Raw genomic sequence first — 15,865 nt, 5'->3', positions numbered from 1 at the left:
GTCTCTGAGGATTATTGCAAAAATGTCTTTTATTTTTCTTAAAGCCCATAGATGAGTGAGACTATTCTGTGTCTATCTCTCTCACTCTGGCTTATTTCACTCAGCAAAATAGATTCCATGTATAGGAAAATTTCATGACTTCATCTCTCCTGTCGGCTGCATATTTTTAAAAAGAATACCAAATCAACTATATAGAATAACTTTCAGGTGTATTGGAAGAAACTTGATGTTAGTTTCTTCCCCCAGTGGGTATTTTATGAAATCTATAGATTAAGTGCCTTCAATGAAAATGTAGATTCTGAATTAAGATGGCTATATATATATGGTGAACCAATATGCAGGTATTAGCAATGTAACTCATACATCAGCTTCAGTGTATTGTACGCTCTCTAAAATTCAGAGGTTCACAAAGTGGCCGATATTATTCCCTGGAGGCACTGGAATGATCCATGACAGTAGTAGTCTCCTGTGCATTGTGGGAGGAGGTGGGAAAGGTGAATAGTCTGTTCCTTTTGCTTAAAGAAAGTAGAGTTCCAGGGGCAAAGAGGGCAGTAGGCTAAGTTTGAAACTTCCATCCTAGATAAAGCACATTAAAATATTTAAGTTCAAACAATAGTATTCTGAATACATAACATTAATAGTATTACATTCTAATTTGCTTTAACTTTTGAATGTGGTCATCAATAAACTTTTTTTTTTTTTTTTTTTTTTGGTGTTTGGGCCACACCCAGCGTTGCTCAGGGGTTACTCCTGGCTGTCTGCTCAGAAATAGCTCCTGGCAGGCACGGGGGACCATATGGGACACCGGGATTCGAACCAACCACCTTTGGTCCTGGATCGGCTGCTTGCAAGGCAAACGCCGCTGTGCTATCTCTCCGGGCCCATCAATAAACTTTTTATTTATATAAACTATGTACATTATTTCTAATGGACAGCACACAGCACTAGTCTTAATGAAGGCAGGCATTGAATTTGACTTTGGCAGATTCAGTAGGAAATAAAGAGCCATCGCTACCTTCAACTGTCCATATTAATACACCATTTTGTGGGAAGGGGGCAATGAAGAACTAGAACATATGGAAAATTAAAGTCTGAAAATCACCTCTAGCTCAGCTTTCTCAGATTAACTAAGAAATGAATGTTCAATAACCTATCAGAAACATCTATGCCAGCATTCCAATCTCCAGATAGTCAAATACCCAATAAATTTATCATCTTTTCTAGTAAATTTGTTACTTATTACCTATTCCCTAAATATTGTATTTTGGGTTTTTTTTTTTTTTTTTTTTTTTTGAACCACAGCTGGCAGGGCTTTGGCTCTGCACTTAGGAATTACTACTGAGGATCTGACGGGTGAGCACTACACTTTGCTCACAAAAGTGGTGGTACTGGGGATCAAACCTAGATTGGCCCTGTAAAAGACAAACACTCTGCCCATTGTACTGTTGTTGCTCTGGCCCCCAAATGTCAGTATTATTGCCTACACACTAGATATTTTTTTTCTTATAATACTCACTTAACCAAGTTCTTCCCATTCTTCTTAATCTTCAAAAAAAAATTTTTTTTTTGAATTTCATTAAAACTTCACCTGAACTTCTGTTAACCACTAAACCCAGCTTTACAATGTGACCTCCATGGTCTTCTATGATCTGATCATCTATACATTTTTCTTGGTACTCAGTAATGCAAGAAATCAGCTTGTAATTTATACATGCATCAATATTCTCTTCTTGCACTCTTTATGTTTAAGCAGCGTTCTCATAAATTTTAAAAGGTAGCCAAAGACTACCATGGGAGAAAAATTAATTAAAAATACCAATTAGTTTTACAATAAGCAACAAAACAAATCCATTTTTTGCTCCACATAATGGTTCCTTTTACGTAGCAAAATTCTATCATTATGATACGTTTCTAATCAGATTTTCTTATGGGTGTGTTTTTGGAACACTTGATGATGTGATAGGTATCACTCCTGGCAATACATGGGCAAACTCATTCGGTACTGAGGATCAACCTCAGGTCATCAGGGGGACTAGCGGATTAACTAGTAATGATTAATGGAACAAGAAATCAAGAAATAAAAATCCTGACATATAGTTTTTTTTTTTTTCAAACCTAAACTTCTGGTTTCTAATTATTTTCTATATTAATTACCTCTTTTTTGAGTGGTTCCAAAAGAGTGGCTTCCAATATTCTGCCTGATACATTTAGCATCCTCTGCTGAATGATCTGCATGAAATGATTTGTAGAGAAATGTCTGGAAAAAAAAAGAAAAAGAAAACATGTATTTAATATACAGTAATGCGATGTACCTAAATGTACTGTAATGTCAATTTTATTAACAAAAATTGTTCTGGGCACAAGATACATCAAAATTGTATTCACCTAGAAACCACAATTTATCACAAACAATACCAAAAAAGTATAAAGAAATTAAATGTAGGGTTTTAATATTAACTAGATATAAAGGAACCTACAGAATAATGAGTAGGAAAATGAATTAATAACTTAGTTTTCAAAAATTGTTAATAAACTCATCAGAAAAACAGATATTCTCTCCAGGCGAAAATCCAAAAAAAGGAACAATAAGACTGGGAATAAACCTCAGCAAAAGATCACTCAGGGTTCAATCCCTGATCCCATTAAAAAATATAATAAAGATTGATTTAATTTCATATTCATACTAAGTGTTTAATGTACTTAACTAAAATAAAATATGATTCAACTGTTATACTGTCTTCTCCATCTACTATCCCAAATATATTTTTCTTTCATTAATTGTTCGTACTATCTCTTCAATTACCTGTCTTATACTTCTCTTCTGGTACGTGACCACCTGAAAGTTAGTCCATGTCTTTCTATATTTTGGTTTGGGGCCACAGCTGGCTATGCTCAGGGCTTACTCCTGGGTCTATGTCTGGGATTTTTCCTGTGGGGGTTCAGAAAACAGTAAGTGATGCTGGAGATTAAGCCTGGGTAGGCTAAGTAAGTACAAGGCACTTGACCTGATATACTATCACTTCAGTCCCAGGATTTTTTTTTTTTTGTCTTATTAATTTCTTTGCATCATAGTAACAAGGAGTGCCTGATGTTTGTTAGCATATCTTTAAAGTGACTTACCAGTTGAGTCTTCTTTTACCTTAAAACATAAAAATAATCTAAACCAATGCTACTCAAAGTTCCTAGGCTATAAACTGTTCGAAGGGTTAAAGAGTGTTGAGTAAGAAAGTATACAGATGGCTTCTTTTTTTAAAAAAGTCTTGATAGGAAAAAATATCTGGCTAAACAACTTTGGTGATGCAGCTGATTTTATTGTGTTGTTCCTCTCTGATCCAAACACTTGAGAATAAGATGAAGTCATGTGCAGAAAGGAATTAAGTGGTGGAATGGACTTCTGAAATTTAACTTTATGTTTTTCATTTGTATTCATAATATGTAATACATAAGAAATCCCAGAAATATTAAAAAGAAAAATTCCTATTTCACTGTTTTTTTAAAAAATAAGCAAGGCACTTAAAAAGTTTTTTTTTTTTTAAAAAAACCTAATAAATTTTTAATTAGAATATTTTCCCTTTTTTAACAGGACAAGTAACAGATCACATCAAACTTTAGAACGTCTCAATTATCTAGTTATCATACACATTCCCATTTGTCTTGCAGGGAAGGATCTTGGTCGGCTTACATTTCCAGGTAAAATAAGCTGCATAATAGTATATAGTACAACAACAAATGTACAATGTTTACATGGAATATGCTTTAGAATCAAGAAAAAGATGCATCTGCATCAAAAGGCGAACTTTTAAAATGCCACAACTATGTTTTACAGTCTTGCAAGAGGTCACAAGTTGGGCTTCACTAAGCTCGGATAAATCACTAGGATGCACATAAAATACAGAAAGATTAATTATATTATATATTATGTATTTATAGTTACACACTTTAGCATCTGAGACAGAAACTGAGATTTTAAAATTTATTCTCTTCAGATAACAAATCTTTTTTAATTCTTCATAAACATGGTGCCCACAAAAGCACAGAGGTAAGGCACAATAGGGTTTTCTGTTACAGAACAGTGTGCATCATGTTTACTTAACCAGAAATCGTGCAGTATCTGTGCAAGTTCATGCTGCAAACCCAATACACATAAAATTTAATAAAAAAGGAAACTGAGCTTTAAACAAAATAAAAATTGGTATAATTCCAGCTGTTTCATATTCATCTGATCTGACAATATACAAACAGGTTAATGTTTTTAAAGCCAATTGTTAATTACATGTAAACTTTGCTCAACAACTATTTTATCTGAACTCATAAACAGTAATAAAGTAACTTTACTGAAACAAAGTAAATACCCGAGGCACAAAGCAACAGTCACTCTTGCATTTACTCTATTGCAAACTTTTATGACCCCAAATTACAAATATGATCCAAATAAATGTGTTGTTGCAACAGTGTCCCCTGCCTAAAATTTGACATACAGCAGAAGAGTTGGCTTTTCATCAAACTAGCGATAGATTGGGAAAATGACTTAATCCCAACGGTACTATGTTATAGCCCTAGTATTTCTATTAAATACAGCTTTCACAAAATACTTTAGCAATACCTGCCAATCGCTTTTTTTTATTGCTCAAATAAATTTGAATCAATTACAACTGATATCAGAACTTCCACACTGTCATACTCAGTTATTTTCATATAAAACCTATAAAAGATACTTTAAGCTTGTATTTAATACTTCAGGTGTTTGGCTGTTTGATCTATGTGACAGTACAGCCAATGTATATATGTGTGTGTACATAAACATATACACATACACATATAATATACATACACATATATACATATACACATACATATATACATTAGATTAGGAATAAAATAAGCTTATTTTACTGCTATATTGCAGACATCCTCCAAACAAGACTACTTTCGCCACCAGCATTTATACATATATACAAAAGCCAGTTTAAGTACATATACATCCACTTATATGTAACCACTAAACCCAAATTAAGTTCCCCATATTCCAGATGTAGCAAATAAATCTCTTACAAGCAATAGAAATCTAAGGTTAAATTGGGAAATGAACAGTTTTATCACATTAGCCTGTAAGGAACTATGCAGGTGACTGTATACAAAAATTCACAACATTAGTTCACAAGAACTGAAGGAAATAACAAGAAGCCTCTTCACCATGCTTTTGTGCAGTAACCCAAACATTTCTTGGTGCAAAAATACAATCACCACATCTGAAAATGCTTAATAAAGTCAATGTTCCTCATGCAAAACTTTAAATGCATTGGCTAAACTGAGCTCCAAGAGTTGAGTGAAATTATTCTATCTACTCAGCATTGCTGCCTCACTGCTAAGTCCCGTTGGAACCTTAAGATTTCTGGAACATTTATACAGAGCTTTATTCAATAAAAAATATTACATACAAAAATCATTTTAAAAGGAAGACAAGAAGCCAAACAGGAATTTTCCTATTGTAAATAACAGTTACAGGAATAGAAGAAAGTCTTTTCAGGAACCTCCTTGAGAATTGGCGAGGCCAGTCCGAAGACGAAGATGAGACATAGAGTTCATATGTTTATTTGATGGCTTCAAGGGAGTGTTGCAAGTAAGAGCCTGGGGAAAGCGATGGTGATATCTATCTAGCCGTAAATATTTTACTGTAACCAATTTCCCTGTTGTAAAATAAAAAATAACTTTTAGATTTGTAAAATATGCTTAATATTTATAGAAAACTGTAGTAAAATTTTATTTACACAAAGCGTAAATATGATTACCAAAATTACTCCAAAAATAATTCAAAATTCTTAAATTTATTGTATAATTTAATACCAAGTCATAATTTATCTTTCCAAAGTGTTTATTATATTAAAATTTCTTACCATCAAACCAAGAGCCATGTAATGCCTTAAAAGCTTTTCCAGCATATTCTGGAGATAAACATTTAACATATACACAACCCTGTGATATGGAAAACAGAAGAGATAAGGAAAATAATCTTAACTTAATAGAAACAAATTCAATATGTAGACTTCAATACAAAAAGTCATCTTACCTCACGTGAATTTTTGTCTACCGCAATGTGAACAATGCCATCATTATCACTGCATTTTTCTAAAATTGCTTCTTGAATTGCTAAATGCCACTGATCTCCTATTTCCCTGAAAATTGATAAAAACAAAAATCAACAGCCACATTCTTATTTAATAAGCGGTTGTTATTATTATCTTATGTCAGACATATTCTAATAGAATGCTTAAAATTCCATATCATTAAAATAAGTGTTAGCAGTAGACAGGTATTTTTTTAAACTAAAAAGTTCAGAAGTCTAAGATTTTTTAATTCCATAATGGAGAGATAAGGAGACAAAGGATTAGTCCACTACAGCAATAGGAAAGGGCTATCCTCTTTATTTTAAAATCTTTTTTTTTTTTTTTTTTTTGGTTTTTGGGCCACACCCGTTTGACGCTCAGGGGTTACTCCTGGCTATGTGCTCAGAAATCGCCCCTGGCTTGGGGGGACCATATGGGACACCGGGGGATCGAACCGTGGTCCTTCCTTGGCTAGCGCTTGCAAGGCAGACACCTTACCTCCAGCGCCACCTACCCGGCCCCTTAAAATCTTATATATCTATTTATTTTCTTCCTTTCTGGATCAGTAGTAATAAGTAATTAATGAGTTGTAGTGACTTATAAAAGATATGTTTGGCCAGGAAGGAGGCGCTAGAGGTAAGGTGTCTGCCTTGCAAGCGCTAGCGTAGGATCCCCCGGCGTCCCATATGGTGCCCCCAAGTCAGAGGTGATTTCTGAGCACATAGCCAGGAGTAACCCCTGAGTGTCAAATGAGTGTTGCCCAAAAACCAAAAAAAAAAAAAAAAAAAAGTTGGATATTTTATTTTTTGCATTTGGGTCACACCCGGCAGTGCTCAGGGGTTACTCCTGGCTCTACACTCAGAAATTGCTCCTGGCAGGCTTGGTGGGGCCATATGGGATGCTGGGATTCGAACCACTGTCCTGCATACAAGGCAAACAAACACCTTACCTCCATACTATCTCTCCGGCCCTGAATATTTTATTTTTAATGCCATTTTTAAATTTCTAAATTTATTTCTTAGTAAAATTTATTTGGCTCTTACTGACATAGTCTGAGCTTTTTATCAAGTGAGTAAAAGTATTCTGAGCCTTGATGAAATAAGTCTTATGAGCTCTTTTTCAATATAATAATCTGCACAAACAGGTATTTTCAATTATTATATACTGCTGCAGGAATGGACATTTGTTTGCCTTGTTAGATACTAACAGATAATGGGTAAATGGGAGAAGATGGCTATAATTTAAATAGAAAATCTCATGTTGGTCAATTAAACACTGGGTTATTATTAATTTCCTAATTCCTAAGGAACGAGAGTACCCAATAGAATAAGCACCACATTGCTTCTAAGTACTATAAAAGTGTATGAACATGTATAGTCAGTCCTGCCAACATTTCCCATTTTTTTCTCATTTACTTAGGATTTCATCTTTTGATAAATTTTCATTTTGACATCATATTGTATAGAACAGGAAGTTACACTAGTGTGGTGCATGGAGGCTCCTCCACCACCATACTTGTGATCAAGTGGTGCTAGTGACTTAACAGGATTTCCACATGCAAAGCACGCATCCCTTTTAGCCACCTTCCAAATCCTACTACTATTTTTTTAAAGTAAGTGCATTATTACATGGGACTTGATACTTTATAAAGTAATTTATCCTATAAGTTTTATCAATAAACAAAATATGATCTGTCATGTTACTGAATAGATAAGCAGTGATACAAACTTTATAAACACTTCAATTTACAATATGTGATATAATAGGAATTCTAAGGTAAAAATTGCTATTCACTGGATAATGTGCTCATTATAAAAAGAAAGCTTATCAAACATTACAGACAAGTAGAAAGACAGATTGAGAAGTTCTGCACATTTTTGTAATTAAATTTTTATAAAGAGACTTAAGAATTAAAAACAGCAGTTACTTATACTATATAGTCTCAAGTTAATACAGTATACACACAGACATGACTGATTCATTTTGTAAAGGGTAATTATCATGTATGTCATTAATGACTCAAGCGATTGTAATGATGATTCATACTTATTAAAAAGATTTATTTCTATACAGTAAGTCATTATACAAAGATTCATTATATAGCTAGGTTTTTCACGTGAAAAAGTAATCTTTAAATTACAGGGAAAGAATATCACTTTTTAAAGCAAAATAGAGCAAATAAAATAATCACATATATTGAATATCAATACTTACATAACTGGATCGAACATATTTCGAATCTTTAGGCATGGTGTCAAACTATTTGGAGGTGAATTTCTTCTATCTAAATGAAATGCTATCAAAAGAAAATTAGTTCTACTATGTAACTCTGCTCCATTTAGCTGAAAGGTATCACAATACAATTTATTCAAAAATATTCATTAATGCTTTTATTATGAGCCAGACCTTAGACACTAAGACAAAAAAAGGCAAAGTTTTAGTTCTCACAGGCTTTAGTCTAGTTGGGAGAGAAATAATAATGCTAATAAATAATTGCTATAAATACTAAGAAAGGGAATTATAAGACTTCACCAAGAAAGTAAAATTTATGCAAGAACTTACAGAATTAATAAACACAGGCAGATTGAAGAAAAGTGTAACGGGACATTTCAATTGGTTTGAGAGTCTCCAAAGCAAGAAGAAACTTCTTATACTCAAGAACCTAAATGAGAGCCCTTCAGGCTAGAGTGTATATAATAAACCCCAAAGATCATTTTACTCAGAACCAAGTAGATCAAATTATAGTATCTAATAAAACATTACTCTGAAAAGATACAGAAAGTTACTCAAGTAGTATAAGAAATAAAATGTCTTCTAAAATAGAAAAATTTTAAACAGACTCAAATGTGAAGAATTAGGTGGAAGCAAAAGTGAGTGCAAGAAAGGAACCAGTTGAAAGACTATTATACTTGCCTAAGATGGAGAAGATTATGAAGCAGTCCTATAAAACAGGTGGAAGTTAGGTGGATAAAATTAAGACATGGACACTTGATCTATTATTTAAAGACTGTGCATGGAGAAAAGAAAAAAATGATTTCTCAAGTTGATGACAGATCAAATGGAGAAGAATATCATTAAGTACACATGACACTGGAAAAGAAATTACTGGGCAAAGAAGATAAAGAGACAGCATATATGCTGAGTTTGTGATGCCCATATTCCAGCCAAAAAAAAAAAAATAAGTCAAATATACAACTGGGCATAAAAATCTAAATATGAGAATAGAAAACTTAGTTTAAGATATAAATTTAGGGGGTCAGAGAGATAGATAGCACAGTGGTAGGGCATTTGCTTTGCATGTGGCCAACCCAGGAGGGACCTAGTTCAATTCCTAGCATCCCATATGGTCCTGCCAAAGGTGATTTCTGAGTGCACCATCAGGAGTGACCCTACTGGGTGTGGCCCAGAAACCAACCAATCAATCAATGAATCAATCAATAAAGTTTTTTTTAATAAAGATATAAATTTGGTACCAACATATGTGTGGTAAATAAAATTACAGCATGAAATCATGTAGGGAAACAATGTACAGTAAAAACAGACGGGCTTGAAAAAAATCCATAGAAGGTCCAGAAAATTAAGAGAATCTACAAAAGAAATGGTTAAGAGGAGATAGAAGTGGCATTCCCATAAATTTCAAGAGAGGCTCAACTGTAAAATCTGTAATAAAAGAAAACTTTTTTTGCCAGGGCTAGAGTGATAGCACAGCCATTTGGCTATATTAGCACAGTGGTAGGCCATTTGCCTTGCATGCGGCTGACCAAGGACAATCTGGGTTTGAACCCCGGCATCCCATATGGTCCCCCAAGCCAGGAGCAATTTCTGAGGGCATAGCCAGAAGTAACCACTGAGCTTCACAGGGTTTGGCCAAAAACAAAAGAAAAATGCCCATTGGATTTTATAAAAGTGAACTCTAGAAGTGTTTCTTTAAAGAGTGATGAGGATCAAAACAGATTAGTGTGAACTGAAGAATAGATGAAAGAGGTTGGAAAGAGAGTACAGAAGGCACTTGCCTTGCACACAGCTATCCCCAGTTCAATTTCTGGCACCACATTTGACCCCCCAACTACTGCTAGGAGTGATCCCTGAACAGAGCCAGAGTAAGCCTTAAGCACTAATAGGTATGGTTCTTAAACCAAAGCAAATAAATAAGTGAAAATGGGAGGGGGAGGGGAGTTAGTAAACTGTTTAATGGCTGTAATGATAAAAACTACATGATAATGTAGAATTGAAGAAAGTGTTTGAAGATGGGAAAGATTACAGCCTATTTAAATACTGATGAAAAGATTCTGTCCAAGAAGATACTTTACAAAAAAAAAAAAAAAACAGAGAAAAGGAAACTGGAGTAATAGCACAGCAGGGAGGGCATTTGCCTTGCAGATGGCCAACCTGGGTTCAATCTCTGGTATCCCATATGGTCCTTCCAAGCCTTCCAGGAGTAGTCTTTGAGCCCAGAGCCAGGAGTAAGCCTTGAGTATCACTGGGTGTGGCCCAAAATCAATATCAAACAAATAAAACACAGAGAAAAGGGCAAAATAAATAGCTTAGTGGTTATGACCCTTGCCTTGCATGTGGTTCACCCAGATAACATATATAGTCCCTAAAGCATGGCCAGGAGTGATTCAATGATAGGATGCCAATGGAAAGGGCATTAGAAGCAAAACTGAATAAATGGGACTACCAAAATAAAGTGTCTGCCATTTTTAACAGTATCTCAGAGACAAGAGAGATGAGGGCTGGTAGGGGCAGCTCATGACATGAAGCTCATCACATAGAGTGATGAGTGCAGTTGGTGAGATGACTACACTGAAAACTATCATAACAATGTGAATGAATGAGGGAAGTAGAAAGCCTGTTTCGAGTACAGGTGTAGGGGGTATGGAGGAGGGAGATCTAGGAAATTGGTGGTGGGAATGTTGCACTGGTGAACGGGGGTGTTCTTTACATGACTGTAATCATACAACTATAATCATGTTTGTAATCACGGTGTTTAAATAAAGATAATTATAAAAAATAAATAAAATGTCTGCATGGTGAAAGAAACACAAGATAAAACTAAAAGATAGCACAGCGGTAGGGCAAGTGCCTTGCATGCAGAAGGATGTTGGTAATCCCAGCATCCCATTTGGTTCCCCGAACCTGCCAGTGATTTCTGAGAGTAGATTCCTGAGCGCAGCCAGGTGTGACCCAAAACCGAAAACAAAACAAAACAAAAAAGACAGCTAACTGAGTAGGAGAAAATATTCGCACTCAACACATTAATATCTAGAATATACAAAGTGCTCACAAACATTAATCTCACAAAACCTAAAAACCTCATCAAAAATGGAGAGAAAAAAACAGATATTTCTCTGGGGAAGATCAATAGAGGACCAACAGGCACATGAAAATAAATGATCATCATTTATCATTAGGGAAATTCAAATCAAAACAGTAAGATATTATCTTACATTAGTGAGGTACATACCATAGATATTGAAAACAATTTATATTGGCAGGGGTGTTCTAAAAGAAATACTCTCATCTACTACTGGTGGGAATACTGCCTGTTCCAACCCCTCTGGAAAGCAGTATGGAGGGCTCTCAATAAACTAAGAATTGATCTGTCATATAACCCAGGAATACTGCTTTATAGGTATCTATCCACAGAAATGAAAAAACTGATTCAAAAGGATGTATGCTCCCCACTATTCATTGCAACACTCAGTACAATAACTAAGACATGGAATCAACTTAGATATCCAACAATAGACGAGTGGATCATGAAGATGTGATACATATGTATGATGGGATACTGCAAAGCTGTAAGGAAAGACGCAATCATGCAATTTGCTGCAACATAAATGGAACTGGAAGATAATATTTTAAGTGAAGTAAGCCAGAAGAAGGATAAATACAAGATGGCATTGTTTATATGGGATATTTAGAATAATTGCATGAAGAAATACAATGTTCAATGGGAGTTACATAGTGAGAAGGAAAGAAATTGAATGAAAGAGGAGAAACACAAATATTAAAGGATGGAGGACAGGGATCAAGAGCTCTTAGGTGCATTGGCAGTATTAAGAAAACACAGAACTGATTGGAGGGCCAAGAAAAGAAAAAAGAAAGAAAGCACAGAACTAAATATCCAAGCCAGAGTCAATAACAATGAAAACATGAGACCCAATCTCTAACAACCAAAATAAAAAGCTGGCGAACTGGGGGATAAGGGTTGGTAGCATGGGATGACCTATGGGAACACTGGTATAGGGAGGCTGACACTGGTGATGGGATTGATCCTGAAACGCTATATGTCTGAAACCCAACTATGAAGAACTTTGTAAATCACAATGATTTAAATTAAAAAAAAAAAGTTAGGACTCTAAGTCGTTGAGAAAGTACAACGATTAAGGTACCTGCCTAATATACAGCTAAGGTCTTGACTCTGAATTCCCAGTGCCATATTTTATGGTCCCCTGAGCATCACTAGGTATGGTCCTTAAGCACCCACCAAAGGGTCTGATCTCCCAAAATAGTTACTATTCTAGTTAAATATGTTCTTTATATGTATGTAAAAAAATGAACTGAATCTTATATACATAACAGTTAGGGGAATACCTATAACACTCAAAACTGTTTTGCTAAGTAAAAAATAAAAACGAAGAAAATGTAACAGGAAAGACAAAATACTTCTGTTTATATTAGCAAAGAGAAAAGCAGAAGGATATATAAGAAGCTAATTCTGATCTCATCTAAAAGATAGAATTTTGCCTTTATACACCTTTCATTTGTATTACTTATTTTACTCAAGCATTTATGAGTTTGCAGTTCTAAAAAATTTAAATAAAATGATTTTTATAGCTTTCATTTTGTTTTGTTTTGGGGCCATACCTGGCGATGCTCAAAGATTACTCCTGGCTCTGCACTAAGGAATCACTCTTGGTTGTGCTTGGGGTTTATATGGGATCAAACCCAGCTCAGAAATGTATAAGGCAAGTAAATGCTCTACCGCTATGCTATCATCACTCTGGCTCCTATTTTTATAGCTTTTATTGTTTGAAAATACCTTCACACAAATGTCAAAAAGTAGAGGAAAAATTGAAGCAATACTACCCCAGTTACAGATTAAATGAGACATGTTGAAATAAACTGAGAAATTACATAATAAATACTTGGTAGGCATAGGATTAAGAAAATAAAATTTTATAAAGAGTTTGACATCTACTTAAAAAACATACCTTGGCCTTGCCATACTTTAGAGGGTATGACTAATATTTTGTCGCAGGATGCCGAAGGCTGGATCCACCGCCAAACCAGAAAATCTGCACCACCTATTCTTCGTGTTTCTGTGCGAACTCTAGACTCATTAGCAGCAAGAAAGTCAACAGCTCTATCCCAGACTTTCTTCATTTTCTTCCTATCATATAAACAAAAGGATAATTCCTATCAGGAAAACAAAATAACAAAGATACTATGACACTGGTTTTTCTTTTCTAAATATCTGTAATTTAATGTAGCAGTTATTGTTAATTCTGGAGGATCTCTTCATTGCTCATAGGTCTGATTGAGCTGGTTTTTGGGGGCACGTGGTTTAGCCACCCTGGCAATTATCACAAGATTAACTTCTTGGGGAACCATAAAGGGAGCTGGGGATTGGAGCTGGATTGGCTATGTGCAAGGCAAGTGCGTAGAGCACTTGCCCCCAGGATTTTTCTTTTCAAAATAAATCTAGATACTTGAACATCAGAATTGTTCATTTTCATTATCTAGAAGCAGAACATGACATCAGAATTTTATCCTTCCAAAAACTTCATTTGTGATTCTGATGTGTTGTTAGGATTAAGAATATCGTTTTATTCTCACCTTTTAAAAGTTACTTTTCAAGTGTCTTATTTTAAAATCACTAAAAATGTCGGGCCGGAGAGATAGCATGGAGGTAGGGTGTTTGCCTTGCATGCCAGGAGCGATTTCTGAGCATAGAGACAGGAGTGCTGCCGGGTATGACCCCCCCCCCAAAAAAAAAATCACTAAAAATGTTATTGGTAAAATATTCAGTGACTGTTGTATATATGTATTTTTATACCAAAATAAAATTATTAATAAGGTAGAGACTAGAAAAAATTTAAAATGCACAGAAATGGGAGTATCTAAAAATTTTTTGTTATGCTACTCAAAAACCAAGAAATTTTAGTAAGATGAGGCTGGAGTAATAGTACAGTGGGTAGGGCATTTGCCTTGCATGTGACACTCTGGGGTTTGATTCCAGGCAGTCCATAAGCAGGGGTAATTAACCCTGAGCGCCACAGGGGTAATTCCTAAATGTAGAGTCAGGAGTAAATCCTGAGCAATGCCAGTTGTGACCCCAACTCTCCTCCCTCCATTCCCAAAAAAGAGATTTTAGAAAGAAAACCTATGAAGTACACATATGATGTTTATAGAGCAAAACAATATAGTTGAGAAGGGTTGTAACTATCAATATAAATATCATCACTTCAACTCAATACTTAGAACACACCTGTCAGGAGGTTGTATTAAGGAATCTTGAACATGTGGAATAGGCATGTAAGGTTGTAAATCTTTATTTTCCTGGCAAGCCTCATTATGGCTTCGTAAAACATCTGAAAATAAATCACAAAAACTTACAAATCAATCAATCACTGGACATTACGTTGCAGTTTATCACATAATACATTAATAAGCATATACTTCACAAACACTATACCTATAATCTTTACCACCATATCATACATCTGTCTTGTTTCTTCTTCCTCTTTTGTCCAGCGATACTTCATGTAACGCAGAACGACACAAACCATTATTACACCTGCAATATTAAGAGTCTGTGTTTTATAAATTGTGGACAATAGCATTCAATAACAATTTGAATTTACTAGGCAGTCAAATTAAAAATTATATTAACAACAAAAAAGGATAACATATGAGTTCCTCCAGTGTTTAACTATCGTAATAGAATAGAATGAAGTGTTTTAACAGTTAAGTAAGTTAGGAGCCAGAGCAAGAGTATCGCAGGTACTGTATTTGCCAAGTTTGATACCCAAAGCACTACTGGGAGTAATTCCTTAGCACAGTAACCCTGAACATCATGGTGTCGGGCTCAGGGGCTGGAGCCATATAGGGCATCTGCCTTGCAAGCGGCTGACTCAGGACAGACCTGAGTTTGATCCCCTGTGTCCCATACGGTCCCCTGAGGGCCACCAGGTGTGCCCAAAAACCAAACAAACAAACAAAAAACTTCTTTCAGTAAACTGACAATATAACATTTAAATGCTATTCTGTTATTGTTTTGGGGTCACACCCTCAAGTGTTCAGTGTTTACTTTTGACTCTGCACTCAAAGATCTTTCTTAACAGAGCTCAGGAGATTACAAAGCGTATCAGGGATGAAACCTAGGTCAGCTTTGTGCACAACAAGCACCTTGACCATTATAGTACCTCTCCAGTTCCTAAATACTATTAAAAAAAATCCAACAAAGTATCCCATTATCTTTAAAAATAGATAATACCTAGGACTCTCAATTACATTTTTGGGGGGGAATTTGTTTTGGTGCTACACCTGATGATGCTCTTGGTTTATTCCTGGTGGTGTTTGAGGGACCAAATGGGATGCTGAAATCAAATCTGGGTCAACTGCCTGCAAGGCAAGTGCCCTACCCATTGTGCTATTGCTCTGCTCCCTCTCAATTTTTAATTCATCATTTACTGCTATTTTAAAATAACTTAAACTTGTAATACGATCTATTACTTTAAAACAAAGTTTGG

At 35.1% G+C, this 15,865-nt stretch overlaps 1 protein-coding gene across 1 annotated transcript in view; it reads right to left on the bottom strand.

Annotated features, from left to right (window-relative positions):
• Positions 1 to 3,890: 3,890 nt before the first annotated feature.
• The window catches only part of LEMD3 (LEM domain containing 3), a 69,212-nt gene continuing 57,237 nt past the window's right edge, over positions 3,891 to 15,865 (bottom strand). The window contains exons 8-14 of the mRNA XM_049783019.1: positions 14,809 to 14,910; positions 14,602 to 14,704; positions 13,325 to 13,503; positions 8,319 to 8,400; positions 6,068 to 6,173; positions 5,895 to 5,973; positions 3,891 to 5,687 (exon numbers count right to left, since the gene is read on the bottom strand). Coding sequence (XP_049638976.1) covers positions 5,524 to 5,687; positions 5,895 to 5,973; positions 6,068 to 6,173; positions 8,319 to 8,400; positions 13,325 to 13,503; positions 14,602 to 14,704; positions 14,809 to 14,910 — 815 coding nt within the window. The 3' untranslated portion in view covers positions 3,891 to 5,523. The remainder of the gene's footprint in view (positions 5,688 to 5,894; positions 5,974 to 6,067; positions 6,174 to 8,318; positions 8,401 to 13,324; positions 13,504 to 14,601; positions 14,705 to 14,808; positions 14,911 to 15,865) is intronic.

The sequence above is a fragment of the Suncus etruscus genome, chromosome 11 (genome assembly GCF_024139225.1).
Source record: "Suncus etruscus isolate mSunEtr1 chromosome 11, mSunEtr1.pri.cur, whole genome shotgun sequence".
Classification (NCBI taxonomy): Eukaryota; Metazoa; Chordata; class Mammalia; order Eulipotyphla; family Soricidae; genus Suncus; species Suncus etruscus.
The sequence above is the reverse complement of the archived record's forward strand: the minus strand, read 5'-3'. Positions and strand labels throughout refer to the sequence as shown.